This window comes from Benincasa hispida, chromosome 8 (assembly GCF_009727055.1).
Source record: "Benincasa hispida cultivar B227 chromosome 8, ASM972705v1, whole genome shotgun sequence".
Taxonomy (NCBI): Eukaryota; Viridiplantae; Streptophyta; class Magnoliopsida; order Cucurbitales; family Cucurbitaceae; genus Benincasa; species Benincasa hispida.
Window position 1 is genome coordinate 40,359,011 of NC_052356.1, and position 13,659 is coordinate 40,372,669.

The following is a 13,659-nucleotide window of genomic DNA, read 5'->3' on the forward strand; positions in this document are numbered from 1 at the left end:
TTAATTAAAGAGTTTAATTAATTATCCAAGTACTATTGGAGCTTCAATCTATAGGTCCATAAGGTTGTAGCTCAACAAAGATTTAACCTTTGGATTAATTTGAAGTGATCAAATTAATTGAAGAAATTAATTATATATAATATAATTAATTATAATGTATTTGATACATTATGAGAGGAATTTGAATATGATTCAAATACCAATTATATGAATGAGATTCATGTAATTAAATATAAATATTATTTATATTGAGAGGAATTAAATAATTGGATATGATCCAAAATCATTTATATGAATGAGATTCATCTAAATAGATTTAATATAAATGTGATTTATATTAAATGTCATGTATAGTTAAGAGAGAATAAAATCTATAGTTTATGTTGTATTTGATGCAATATAAAACTATAGGCTATATGTTATATTTAATATAACATATATTTTACATATAATAAAGTAGTTATTATATATTTTATTAATTTATTTGAAATTGGTGAAAGGAAAAATTTCCCCATTATTCTCTCAATAACTAACAAGTGGTAAAAGAGGCGGAGAGATCATCTTCTTCAAGAGATTCACATTCATTAACCCAGAGAAAAGTTCTATGAGAAAATTCCCCTCTAATCCTCTCCTTCTCCTTCCCTCTACCAAGGATTCAAGCAAGCCTTGTTTGAATCCTTTAATCCCAAAAGAGAATATAGAGGGTTCTTGATTGGTAGTGTTCGTGCGAGAAGAAGGTGATCCGCGAGGAAGGAGTTCCGATTGTTTGAGGGATTTGTGAAGAAAGGTTCTTCAAAGGTGAGGTTTCTTGAAACCTATTTATTTTGTAAAAGCATGTTGTAATTTAACCTTGAATGCATATTTAATTATATGTTTTCTGTAAATTATGTTTTCAATAATTAATGGAATTTGGATGACTTCCGCTCAAGGATCTCCTCGTGTCGAGTTTCCTACGAGGTTATCGAGATCAAGTTCAAGATTATGGATGAGGTCGAAAGGGGGGGATGGATATTATAAGCTTTTTTAATGGAAGCTTTACGGGCTTCAATTCTGGATTTAAATTTATTGGTAATAGAAGAACCCTAACTTTTGAGATTTTTTGAAGTGGAAATGAGGTTGGAGTGAAAATCAATAAGATTGGATAAAGTAGAGTTCCAAGAGCCAGAGTTTTGGATAGTAGCCAGACATGAATCATGAAGAGTTCAAAGCTCTTCAAATTTGAAAGGCTTGGTGAAGGAGGGTAAGTCTTACTAGGGAGGTCAAATAAAAGGTTAAGTTCAATTGGTCGATGGTCTGATTTGCACCAATCAAGATGAAGGTTAGAAAAAGAAGGGAAAGGAGTTTAAAGCTTGAATTACCTAAGAATCTGTCAAATCTTTCAAAAATTTGAGGTTTATCACGCCAGCGGTTGCACAATGTGAATTTATCACCCTTGTATCCAAGGTAAAAAGGTCACAATAAAAAATAGCATCTTTGAAGCTGTTCATTAAGTTATCATCTTTAGGGACTACACCCAATTTTTTTAGAGCTCCACACTAGCTTATTAAAGTCTCCACTAGTAAGCCATGGAGTATCGTCATTATTAGGTAAACGATGAATTAAATTCCAGTAATTAGATCTTTTGGTAGGGTCGGGATGGCCATAAAAACCAGTGAATCTCTAGGTGGCACTATTATAAGTAATAATAGAGTCAATATGTGAGAGATGAAGATTTAATTGTATCATGGAGATCTTGTTTACATAGCAAATAGATGTCACCCCCCACTACCTTCGTTGGAAACAGAAAAGCAGTCATGGAAATTTGACGCATTTTTTAGAGATAACATTTTCTTATGGTTACAGCTAGTTTCAGTGAAGAACGCAAAGAGATGCTTCCTGAAGCAACAAAAACCTTTTTGATAGCTTAGAATGTCCGTTGGTTTCCCAAACCATGAAAGTTTCAACATAAGATTTTCATAGTGAGTGACGGAGTTGCTAAATAACCTCTGCCATGGAAAAGGAAGGAGAATCTGGAAGGGGATGTAGATCAATGGAAAAATCATCTTTAGTTAATCTTGACTTCTTCTCAGAACATGGGAAATCAGGTGTTATCTTTTTGGGTTAGATCTGCTACTAATGTATAGTTAACAATCGGAAAAGATGGGACCTTACCTGAAGGGTTGGTTTTGACAGATTTGGGGGACTGTGTAGCAGAACGTTCTTGATTTTTTCTGGAAGAAATTCCTCGAGGGAGATTGAAATCGGAGCCAAGGTCTATATTGGTTTTCCTTTGGAGAACAATCATCTTGGAAGAGGCTAAGGCACAATTTTTTAGGATGTGACCAATCATATCACAGTCATAGCAAAAGTCTGGAACCCGCTCATATTTAATTTGGATCCAGTCTTTAGAAGATGAGTTTTCATAACCGAATTTGAGCCCATGTCCGAGGGGGTTTGTGATGTCAATGGTTATTCTGATGCAAAGACTTGGCTTCCAACAGTTGTCGTTTTCATCAAAATCAACATTGATAAAGGTACCAATTGAGTTGCCAAGACTGGTTGCCATTGATTTACTGAAACAAACAAGAGGTAAACCAATGAAATGAACCCAAAAAATGGAACTAGTTTAAACTCAAGATGTAAAAGTTTTTTTAGAAAGAAAGGGATTTTCCAAAATTGGAAGGTCCAGTTATAAAGATGTGATTTTTATCAATAAAGTTTAGAAATTTGAAAAGATAGATGGTCCTATAGTTTTTAAACTTTTGTATAGATAAACTCTTATGTGATTAATGATATATAATATTTTTATTCACTTTGTCTATAAAATATGTGATATTTTAGTTGCATTAACCACAAACCAATAAACTAACATCTAAGGTTATCGTTGTAACTTGAACATGTATGTGGAGACATACAGGTGGGTCATGTTTAAGTGATAACCTAAATGGTTTGTAGTATATAGATAAGGCTGTGTACCTTATCCTGGTGACACTACGAATATGGTCCGCTCTGTACATGTTACAAATGTTGTAAAGTGCTACAAATTATCTGATCATGATCATTCATGTATTAGACATGCGAGGAGAGATATTCTATACAAAGAAGTTTGTGTAAGACCGAACCACGAAATGTTTAGTCTAATTATATAATACCGTTCATAATAGAGACTTTCATTTCACCAAGATGACCATAGGTAACATGACCTTAATCCGGAGTGAGTTGTGAACTTGTATGAATAATTTAGGGATGCATTTTTTATCATTTAAGGACGGATGGGTTTGAATATAAAATCATGCGTTAGACATAACTGATGCGTTTGCTCCCATGCGTCTGAGGTCATGCGTCGAAATGATGATGCGGTTAATCTTAGCATGCAATGATCACGTGTTCCTATCACAAGTTTTCTTACGCTTGCGCCAAGTATAACACAAACGCAAGTTTCTCGGGTAATCTGAGGTCGAACACAGGAATTTGTCACTCAATAATATTTGTGAAGTGATGTGTTTGAGACGATGAATAAGAATAAAAATAAAGCGAAGAAGGTTTAAATGTTTCACATACTACTCCTACTCCTAACTAAACATATTTAGCAATAGAAAACTTACAATGAGAATAAGTAGAGACACAACAACCAATAACGCATAGTAATGTTTACTATCTTAAATCGCCCTAGTAATCCCAACTCGTTACACTAACACATCACACCTCTCGATGGTCAGCCACATGACTATATCTCTATAGTGCATGGTTGCGTCGAGCATAAGATTGTGCCTATCTCTAGGAACAATACGAACCTTGCTTAGTGCGTTCTATCCCTTACCTTTTCAGGAAGTTAGACGCAGCTACTTAACTTATAGGCAAGCAATACAGCATCCCATAGACAGGCATGCCAAAACCTTTCACCAAGCAAAGAGGATTAACTCACTATACTCGCACAACGCACACCTCTCGGTGGGTTGCTACATGTGTCCTATCTCTAGGCTATATGATTAAGCATGCGATTGACTTTGATAAATCAACGCTAAAGATAAACTATGATAGAGATGAAGACGGTAATGAAGGAATTAAGATTTGCATTGATCACAAAATATCTTAATATCTCAAGCTATACAATACAGAGATTAGAAGGGAGACGAAGGACTCTGCATCAAGGCTGCCAGTGGTGCCATGGTTGAATGGTGGAGATGCCTCTCTCGAGCTCAATCTCCGGTGAATGCTCCGATCGTCACTCGATCTGGGTTGTGGAGATGAAGAATTCTCACTGGAAATCTCTTTCAAGCTCTCATCTGTGATCACAAACTTCTGCCTTGAGGTAGAAGCTCGGATGTCTCAAAATGAAGGTCTCAAGGGCTATTTATAGAATTAGGATGTCGACAGCTGTAATGATGAAGGTATGGCTCACTGCTGCTTTTTTCGTGGATGGGCATTGTCACATCGCCTTATCTTGTTGATACTTCCAAGGTATGCGTCCGAGCTGAATTTAGCTGAAGTTATCAATGCGTTCTACCCATCTTACGATCTTTTATTATGACTCTCAATCCGTGGCCGCAATCTCTATTTGTTCACCGCATTCTCCATGCGTTGGACGCATGCGATTACTGCAACTTCCATGCGTTGGACGCATGGGGTTGCCGTCTGTGTTCGTCTTTTGCGGTCGCCTGGCTTCAGCGCATGCGTTTGTCTGTGATTGCTTATTACAAACGCATGCGTTTGATTCCTACGATAGCTACAAAAATAGACACTTTTGGCACGGAATAACGCATAAAATTTGGTCAGTGAGGTTTTAGGTGCTTATCGACGCAAAACTCAATTTTTCACAAAATTCTAAGTATTATCACTGTTTTTTTACCTGTTAGCCCTCATAATTCTAATAAAAGGCTTATAAAAACTGAAATTTCTGCCAGCTATCAGAACTTCTGCCTATGAGGGCGATCCTTTGAATGTAATGGGTGAGAGTGGCCAGATCGCCGACTCAACAAGCTTACCATTTTGTAAATTCGTCTAATTGGGGAGCTGGGAACACAACTACACAAGATGGAATTCACTACTTCCTCGAAGTAGGAGTAAGTAGATAAATTGCTCCCTTAAGGGCTGATTCTGGATCTTGAACAATGTGGCGCCACACCCTCTCCTGATTCGAGAAGGTTTTAGTCATAGTAGGACTATGATCTATTGTTCATTAGAGGGATCAGTGATACTTAAGAAGTTTAACTACAGGGGAAAGACGGTAATTTGGCCCAACTGTACTTACGAGCAATTTGTGAAGGATCATCGTACTGTTGATGGGTTATATCCAATGGACACAGAAATATATCTATAGTGCGAAGATTGCAGTTATTGGTCTTTAGTGGAGTGCCCAACAGTTAACGAGTGGTAGATAATGTAATTAAAAAGTTTAATTAATTATTCACGTAATGTTGGAGCTTCAAGCTATAGGTCCATAAGTTCCCCTTGGTAGCTCAAAAAGATTTAGTTGAGAATCAGTTTTTGGGTTAATTTGAATTGTTCAAATTAATAAGATGGAGTTTAATTATATATGATATAATTAAATTAATTCAATTATATATGATATAACTGTTATAATATATTTGATACATTATAGTTTAATTGGAGGAAATAAATATTTGAACAAGGTTCAAATTTATTTTCTATGAATGTGATTCATAGTTGTTAAATTTAATATAAATATGACATATTAAATTCCATAAAATAGAGAAAATGAACTATATTTTATATTGTATATGATACAATATTAAAACTATAGATTATGTGTTATATTTGATATAACATATAGTTTAATATAAATAAGATATGATAAGTTAGTTATCATATTTATTTATATTAGTTTTTTTATTTTTCCTAATTTCTCTCTGACTATTTTAGTGGGTGGTTAATTAGTTTTTTGTGGCAAATGGAATAAACGAAAATAGTTTTCTTTTCTTCCACACGATCTAGACATACTATACGATTGAAGTTTGCTAAACGATAGAAGAGTTCTGTCTTCTTCAATCTCCTTCCATCTCCAAACTCAAAAAACCCTCCAAACCAAAATAGTCAAAGCCCACCACTCCTGGACTCTCATCTTGACAATACCAAAGGCTCCCAGTGGTTATGTCTCTTGTTGGTTCGAGAATTCTTGAAGAGAGTCTTCAAGATTTGCTGAGTTCGAGGTTCATGATAGATTGAGGGATTTACAAGAAGAATGGTTCTTCAAAGGTAGTGTCTCTTGTACTCTATTTCTTAATAAAAAAAACATGTTGTAATTTGTTTAGAATGCATATCTTGTATGTTTACTGTAAATTTGTTTTTCAATCAAAATAGAATTTGGATGATCCGCTTCCGCTCAAGGATCTCTTTAAAACGAGTTCCTTCAAGATGTTATTCCCAAGATTGCAGGCTTGAAGCTTGTGCTCTAAATTCTAGAATTTGCGCAAAGCTGGTTAAAGGATTTCACAAAGAATTGTATGGGCGCAGAGGAGTTTTCCAACAAGACAGTTGACCAATTCCTGATTTGAATCCTGAATGGAAGAGTCGTTTATCTTGAAATTGGTGGAATCTTCTTCAGAGGAGAGAGAGAAGGATTTCCAGCCATTGATTAAGTCTTCTTCGTCCATGGTAGCTCAATAATGGAGGAAAGAAGGAGAAGAAGAGAAAAACAGCTCTAAAAGAAACAAGTGAAGGCTACGAGAGGGATGTCTCTGAAAGAAATAGGGGAAGATGCTCTCACGTTCTTAGATGAATCTTAATCAACTTTTTTGTTTTAAATGTATTTATAAATCATAAAACTAGTTACCATTACCAATAAATTTATCTTATATTAATAAAATTTGTATAATATTTTGTAATATTATAGAATTCATAATACATTACGTAATACACATTTTAGTTTTAAAAATACGGTGGATTTATAACCTAAAATAATATATTTCTAGATGTTATTATTTTTATTTAATACAATTTTATACTTAAAATTTAAAATTCAAAATATAGATAAATAAACTGAAAATATAAATATATTATTTTCAGAATTTATATGGTTTAGATGATAGAATTCGAAAATAATTCTCGTAAAAACATAAAATAGAATTTAAATTGTCAATCAAATCGAATTATTTTAATCATTTTTGGGAACGAAAGCTTTTAATTTGTCATTTTATAAGAGGATAACCAATACAAGACCGGGTGTTAGACGGCGTTAAGATTCGTATACAAATGCAAATGCCTATGTTTGGTGACCGCTGACCGGCCATGACTCTTGACCATCCAATCCGAATTCCTATGGTCCAATGGAAGTCACTATTTTAGATATACATCTTTGAACAATTTTTTTTTTAAATTAAAAGAAATCTACTTCTAGTCCTTTTTTTCTTTTACAGCACGCACGTAAAAATATTATAATTATAATTCATTTATTTTAATAATAACTTTTAGTATGTAATAAATAAATATTATTTAGGTTTTTTTTATAACAAAGAGAAGAATTATATTACTAATTAAATTTTTTAAGAATGTAGACATAAATTTTTTTTTTTTTAATACATGCATCTCTCACATAAAGAGAAGAGTTAATACGTAACTACTTCCATTAATAAATGTATCCAATTAGCATCAATTGTATCTATTGAGCTCAACAGAAAAATGCCCTAGAAGAGTTACATTATATCTCAAAAATAATATCCTGTTTACATCAATTGTATCTATTCGACCTAAAATTTTTAATTTTGAAATATATAAGTTTATTTTGTAAACTAAAAATTGAAAGAAAAAAAAATCACCTACATTGTCTTTCAAACGGACACCTACCTTCCAAAACTTACATCCATTCAATTAATGGTAAAATACTTTACTAAAAATGCAAAGGCAAGAAGGATATGTAAAAGATTATCTCCTCATTGCCTCTTTTATATATAGTAGAGTATAAGTATATATAATGATTTAAATAGGGTTGTTTTCAAATATAGAAAAATGAATCAAAATACTTACAAATAATAACAAAATATCACAATCTATCGTAGTCTCTCACAGATAGATTATGATATTTTACTATTATTTGTAAATATTTTTAATAATTTTATCATTTAAATATAATGATTTAGCATTTTTATTTTTAAGTTTGTAACAATATAATCTAAGAATTCAGTCAATTTTTTTGGTTAAAGAAAGAAGAGGAGAGATTTTCTAAACTCCTTTTTTTATTATTTTTTTGTTAATTAACTATGAATTCAAATAATTGTTTACAAAATATGAAAACCATTGAGGAAATAAAACATATAAAAAAACACAATCTTCAAAATATATATGTGTGTGTGTGTGAAAAAAGAAAAGAAAAAGATAAAATGGAAACCATTATTAAACCAGAATCTCACAATGTAGAGATATTTTCCATTTCGAGCAGCGCCACTAAAGTTGAGATATTTAATTGATAAACAAGACAAAAAAAACATTTTTAAAGAAACAAAAAAGAGAGAGAGAAATATATATATTCCAATCATATTTATGATTTAATTTAAGAATGGGGGCAGCCGCCTTGGTTTTGTAGGTTTTCGGATTAATTCTAACTAATTCATGCATTATCATTCCGTCACTACCCCCCATATATAAATCCATTTCTTTAATGTCCAAACTTATATTCACTTATTATTAATTTCACACTAATTTTTTTAATATGGTAACTTCATAAGTTAGTTTGTCAGAGAATTTATTAATTTATTATATGTATTTCAATCAATTGTCTATGTTATTACAATATGATTAATGAATATCACACCATCATCCATCATTCTTCATTCTATATTAATATTTCAAGGCCACTCTACCTCTGCCATTTTCTTTCTAAAAAATTTATTTTACTAGGTAAATTTTATAGGAAATTTTTCACAATTAAAAAAAATGTCAAGCTATTTGACAAAAAAAAAAAATATATATTGATAGACTTTTATCAGTTTCTATCATTGATAGACACGGTTAGACTTCTATTAGTCTCCATCAAAGAAGATTAATTTTTCTATTTTGTGTAAATAGTTTCCCATATTTTTTATTTTGAAAATTCCCCTAATTTATATGTGGTATTTGTTCTTTGTTTTTTTTAATTAATATATGATGGATTTCTATTTTTCCCTTTAAAATATATTACAATGTTTAAACAAAATATTACATTATGGGGGAAAAAATGTGAGAGACACGTGTTTGCAATATTATTAGTTTGATTACGGTGAAAATGAGAGATCGAACCATCAATTTTTAAAATGATAATAATTTGTGTTGTATCCATTAAACTATGTTCGAATATAATCGGGATTTTTAAGTAATTAAATTCGTAGAAACCAAACTGGGAAAGCAAAATCAGTGAGTGCCCTGGTTTGGAAGTAAAAGAATAATGAATATTAACAATCTAGGGTGTGAATTTTAGTAGTAGTAGAAGTATGTAATAGCTAATTTTTCTCTTATTTTGGAAGCTTCAATGGCTATTGTAGGTAGGGCATAGGGGCTTAATTTCTTACTTTGCTTTTGTTTTTGCTTCCTTAGGCTATGAGTTTTGACATTTCTTTTGTCTATTTTTTTGAGGCATTTATATAATTTTGATATAATAATTTGTTTAGTTGGGGGAGTTGATGGGAGTTGAGTGGGATGGAAATAAGGCAAAAAGGCAAATTGATTCCAATGAGCAATCCCTAATATGATTTGGAATTAGTGAGGCAAGTTGGTGGTTGAAAATTGCATATGAAATTAATGATTGGAGGGTACCCACATGGCAAACCCTTAACCTACCCTTTTTTTTTTTTAATAATAATAATTATTTTAAAAAAAAAAAAAAAAAAATCTAAGCTTTAATTTTAAAATAAAATGTAAAGAAAAGGTGTCAACTTTGAGGTGAGGACCCTCCCCTTTCAACTTGTATAGAGAAGCCTCCACTATGGAAGCATCCCTCTATGTCTTGCCCATATCATGTCTTTTTCTTTCCACATCTTTTTGATTAATGGGTCATTATTTGAATGTAACATTTTACTATATACATATTACAACTAATTGTCTTTTAACATGTTCATCATTTCTTACATAAATGTTTTACTTTTACTATATGTTCAAGAATCTTGGCACTTATAAAGTTGTGTTTATAAGTGAATGGTTTTTCTAAAAGTTCGCATCCAAAATTTATTGAAGGTGAAGCACTTTTAGAAGCTTATGTTCGATTGAATATGGGTGGATTCGTAACAACCTTTCCATTCAAATAAAGTCAAATGCGCTAAAAGTTGCTGAATTTCTCAATAGGAGGAGTTTTATTTACTTGAAACTGAGATCTTCATTGAGGATATTCTTTTTTCGGGAATGTTGTTAATATTGTACATTTTTGTCACGCCTCTCGTGAGGTGAACAAATCTGCTCATTCCATTGTAGCTTTGGCATCCTCTCAGAGTTGTTCTTTGATATGGAAAGATTTTTTTTAGATAGTGTTTTCTCCCTTTGCATGTTTAGAGTCGTAGGAGAGTTGGTCGTAGTGTTTATTGGTTACTTGTTTTTGGCCTCCAAAAAGAAAAAGACTCATCCAAAATTTATCGAAGGTACGCCATTGTTAGAAATGATTGACTTTAAAGTTGTTTGGTTTGGTTTAATAAAATTTTAATTGAGAGTTAATTAGTAAAGTATGATTTCACTTGTTTAGCCTAATGTCAAGTTTATTTTCCAAGATTTTAAAAATGTTGTTAAATAGTGAAAATTAAGAAAATTTGTAGATAACTAAATATAATACATAGTTTTCATGAGGTCAATATTCGAGACTTACCTTTTCTTTTTATATATACAAAAATGGCCGTTTTTAATACGTGGAAATTAGAAGGTTTTTGTCTATATTTTTTGCTCATGTATTTCTATTCTTGTTGTTGTTTTAAAGTTTTCCTCATTTGTTTATTTTTTATTATTACTTTTTCCATGGATTTTAGTACTTTGTTGCTTCAAACGTGATCATTTTAAGGAGTATTAAAATATCATTTTGATCTATATATTCTCAACAAATCATGAAATATTAGTCTCATAGGTTGTATTTAGTTTATTTCTAATTTTTTTCATTAAAAAAAACAGTCTCTATAATCGTTTGAAAAATATTAATATTATTATTTAACTAATTTCAATAAAAATAAATTAGACAATAAAAACTATATAAACCAAAATAAAACAAAACTTAAATATCATAATTAAAATAGTATTTTAACCCAATTAGATTTTGATTAGCGGAAAATACGGTACATTTCAGGAAAATATCGTTGGCGGCTTCATAAAATTGACGAAATTAACCTCACATGGTCTCATGAAAGTCAAGCTTATCTAATAAGCAAATATTTGAGTGACGGCTTTTATATTCTTTGCTTTTTTCAAGAGAATTTATTTATTTACCGTAACATTTATTTTATTATTTAATTTGAGGTTAGCATTTATTTTATTTTGATTTTTTTTTAATGATTTTACACATATTATTGGAGTCCTAAAATTTCCTTTGAACTTTAATTGTTCCTTATGGAAGTTTCTAACTTTAACTTCCCTCTCAAATTTTATATTTATATGGAAAATGTTGATTCGAAATGTAAGATATCGTTGTTCTTTAAACAAATTTCTTGTTTAACCATTTTTCTTTTTTAGTTCATTATGATTTAAAATTGGAAAACATTTTTCTAAAGGCAATTTCCTCCTCTATATATATATAGAAATTGTGTTGAGTTGTCAATTTAAAAATACTATTTGACAACTGTATCACCAATGTTTGTTATGTCGTAAATATGACAAGATTTACAAATCTGATTTCAGAAGTGTTCGCGTTCCTCTCTTTTTTTTTCCTCCTGCAGTTCCATTCGAAAGTCAGTTCGATATGCTGACCTGCAGTGCTGCTTTCAAGGATGGATCTTGATCGGTACTCACTGTCTCAATGTTGTACATTTCAAATTTCTTGTTTCTGATAGGGTAGTTATGGTTGAACCAGCTTGTACCACTTTTGCCTTTCTTCTCTGGAAGTTCGATATTGATGAAAACATGGTGGGGATAGCTTTCGAGAGAATTCCTCATTAGATCTAGAAGATATAATGTTCGTTGTAAGTACTGTCACAATTTTTGTGATGCTACTTGTGGTGGTTCGAAGAGGACATCCTTGAGTTCATTTAGGGTTGCGGCTCTTTTAGCGTCAGTTTTGTATGCAAAGAGTCGTCTTCGAGAAGGAGATTTGATGTCATTTTGGCCTAATTTGGACTTCTTCTATTTCTTTAGTTTCTTCAATTTTCAACCGTGTATCAATAATGTATCTAGTGTATCAAGTGTATCACGTATATCAAGTATATATATATTAGTAGTGTATTAAGTATAGTATTAAGTATATATTAGTAGTGTATTAAGATTATTAAGGATATCAAGCGTATACTGCCTAGCTAAGGTTTAAAAATAATACAAATTTTTTATTTATTTTTATTTTTTTTCTTTTAACTTGATTTGGTTTTTCTAACTATAAGAAGAATTTAGATGACAACATCCGGAAATTTACTTATTGTACTTTTAAAAAAATGTAGTTTAGGGGGGGGAGAGCAAATCAAGTGTAAATTAATAATAGAAAATAAGTGTCAGTTTATTTGTTCTATCATTCACTTTTTATTTTCAAAAACTAAATCAAATTTTGAACACTGCAAATAATAATAGTTAGTAATAATATTTAAAAACTTGTGTTTCACTTTTGAAATTTGATTTGTGAAAAAAAAAATGAAAATAACATAATAAAGAAATGGGGAGAAAACCAATTTAATTTTTTTTAAAAAAAAAGTTCATTGACAATACTTTTAGTTATCAACTTATCATAGGGCTTTACAAATATAAAACACATTTTCCACCTACCTTTTAATTTAAACATGGCACAGAACATAGAAAATAGGTTGGAAATTTCCATTTTTTAGTGGAATATATCGATGGGAAAATAGTAGCTTTTGTATAATTGTAATGCCAATTGCCAAAAAAAGATAAGTATATAAGACGAAAAAGCCATCCAAGCAAATTTTGGGAAATGTATTATTTTTCGTGCAACTTTTGGCAGCTCACCATATAAATAAAAGAAATGCACTTCACATTTTTCATTTTTATTCAGGTGACTGTTTCGTTTTTTCTTTTTCTTTTTTATTTTAAAGTTAATAATCGTTTGTGTGTGTGTTTTTTTCACAATTTACGCATAATTGCTATGGTAAAAACATTTTTCATCTATCCTATTAACGATTTAGTTTCTTACATCTAAATTTATAACAATTTAATGTATAAATTTTAATAAGCAAAAATAAAATCTTTATATTTTAAATTTTGTAACAATCTAGTCGTTATCATGAAAATTTTAATAAAATAAAGTATCTTTGTTTACAATAGAGATTAAACCGTTATAAATTGTAAAATACATAGGCTACAATAATATTATTTATTAAAACTTAGAAATTAAATGATTACAAATATTAAATGTATAAGCTCTAAATATTTAGTTTTTAACTTAATATTTAATTTTATACAAACAAAATAACTAAAGCAAGAAAAGAAGGTGGGTGGCCTGGCCCTACTTGGTCGTTGGACGAATATGGTTGGCTAACTTCTTTTGTTTTTGGAAAAATAGTTGGTTAATATGGTGTTCAAAAAATCCGATAACTCGAAATCAATCCAACTTAACTCAAGCAG

General features: G+C 30.8%; 1 protein-coding gene and 1 long non-coding RNA gene across 3 annotated transcripts; one reads left to right on the forward strand and one right to left on the reverse strand.

The window, feature by feature from the left end:
* The first annotated feature begins 522 nt into the window (after positions 1–522).
* Positions 523–6,826, forward strand: LOC120082784. Of its 2 annotated transcripts, none has more exons than XR_005483282.1 (3): positions 523–798; positions 5,910–6,195; positions 6,301–6,826. It is a non-coding gene; the product is annotated as an uncharacterized LOC120082784 (long non-coding RNA). The 2 variants fall into 2 exon arrangements; XR_005483281.1 differs by having other exon boundaries at positions 5,935–6,195.
* On the reverse strand, positions 797–2,765 carry LOC120082783. Its single transcript, XM_039038087.1, has 2 exons — positions 2,152–2,765; positions 797–2,009 (listed from the first exon to the last, which is right to left on the reverse strand). The coding sequence occupies exons 1-2, from the start codon at positions 2,543–2,545 to the stop codon at positions 1,975–1,977; spliced, it is 429 nt and encodes a 142-aa protein (XP_038894015.1). The 5' UTR covers positions 2,546–2,765; the 3' UTR covers positions 797–1,974.
* Positions 6,827–13,659: the final 6,833 nt, after the last annotated feature.

Coding starts and splice junctions, on each gene's coding strand:
- LOC120082783 (XM_039038087.1), bottom strand. CDS start 2,545: ATGGCAACCAGTCTTGGCAACTCAATTGGTACCTTTATCAATGTTGAT. Junction 2,010..2,151: donor TGTCAAAACCAACCCTTCAG/GTAAGGTCCCAT, acceptor ATCCCCTTCCAG/ATTCTCCTTCCTTTTCCATG.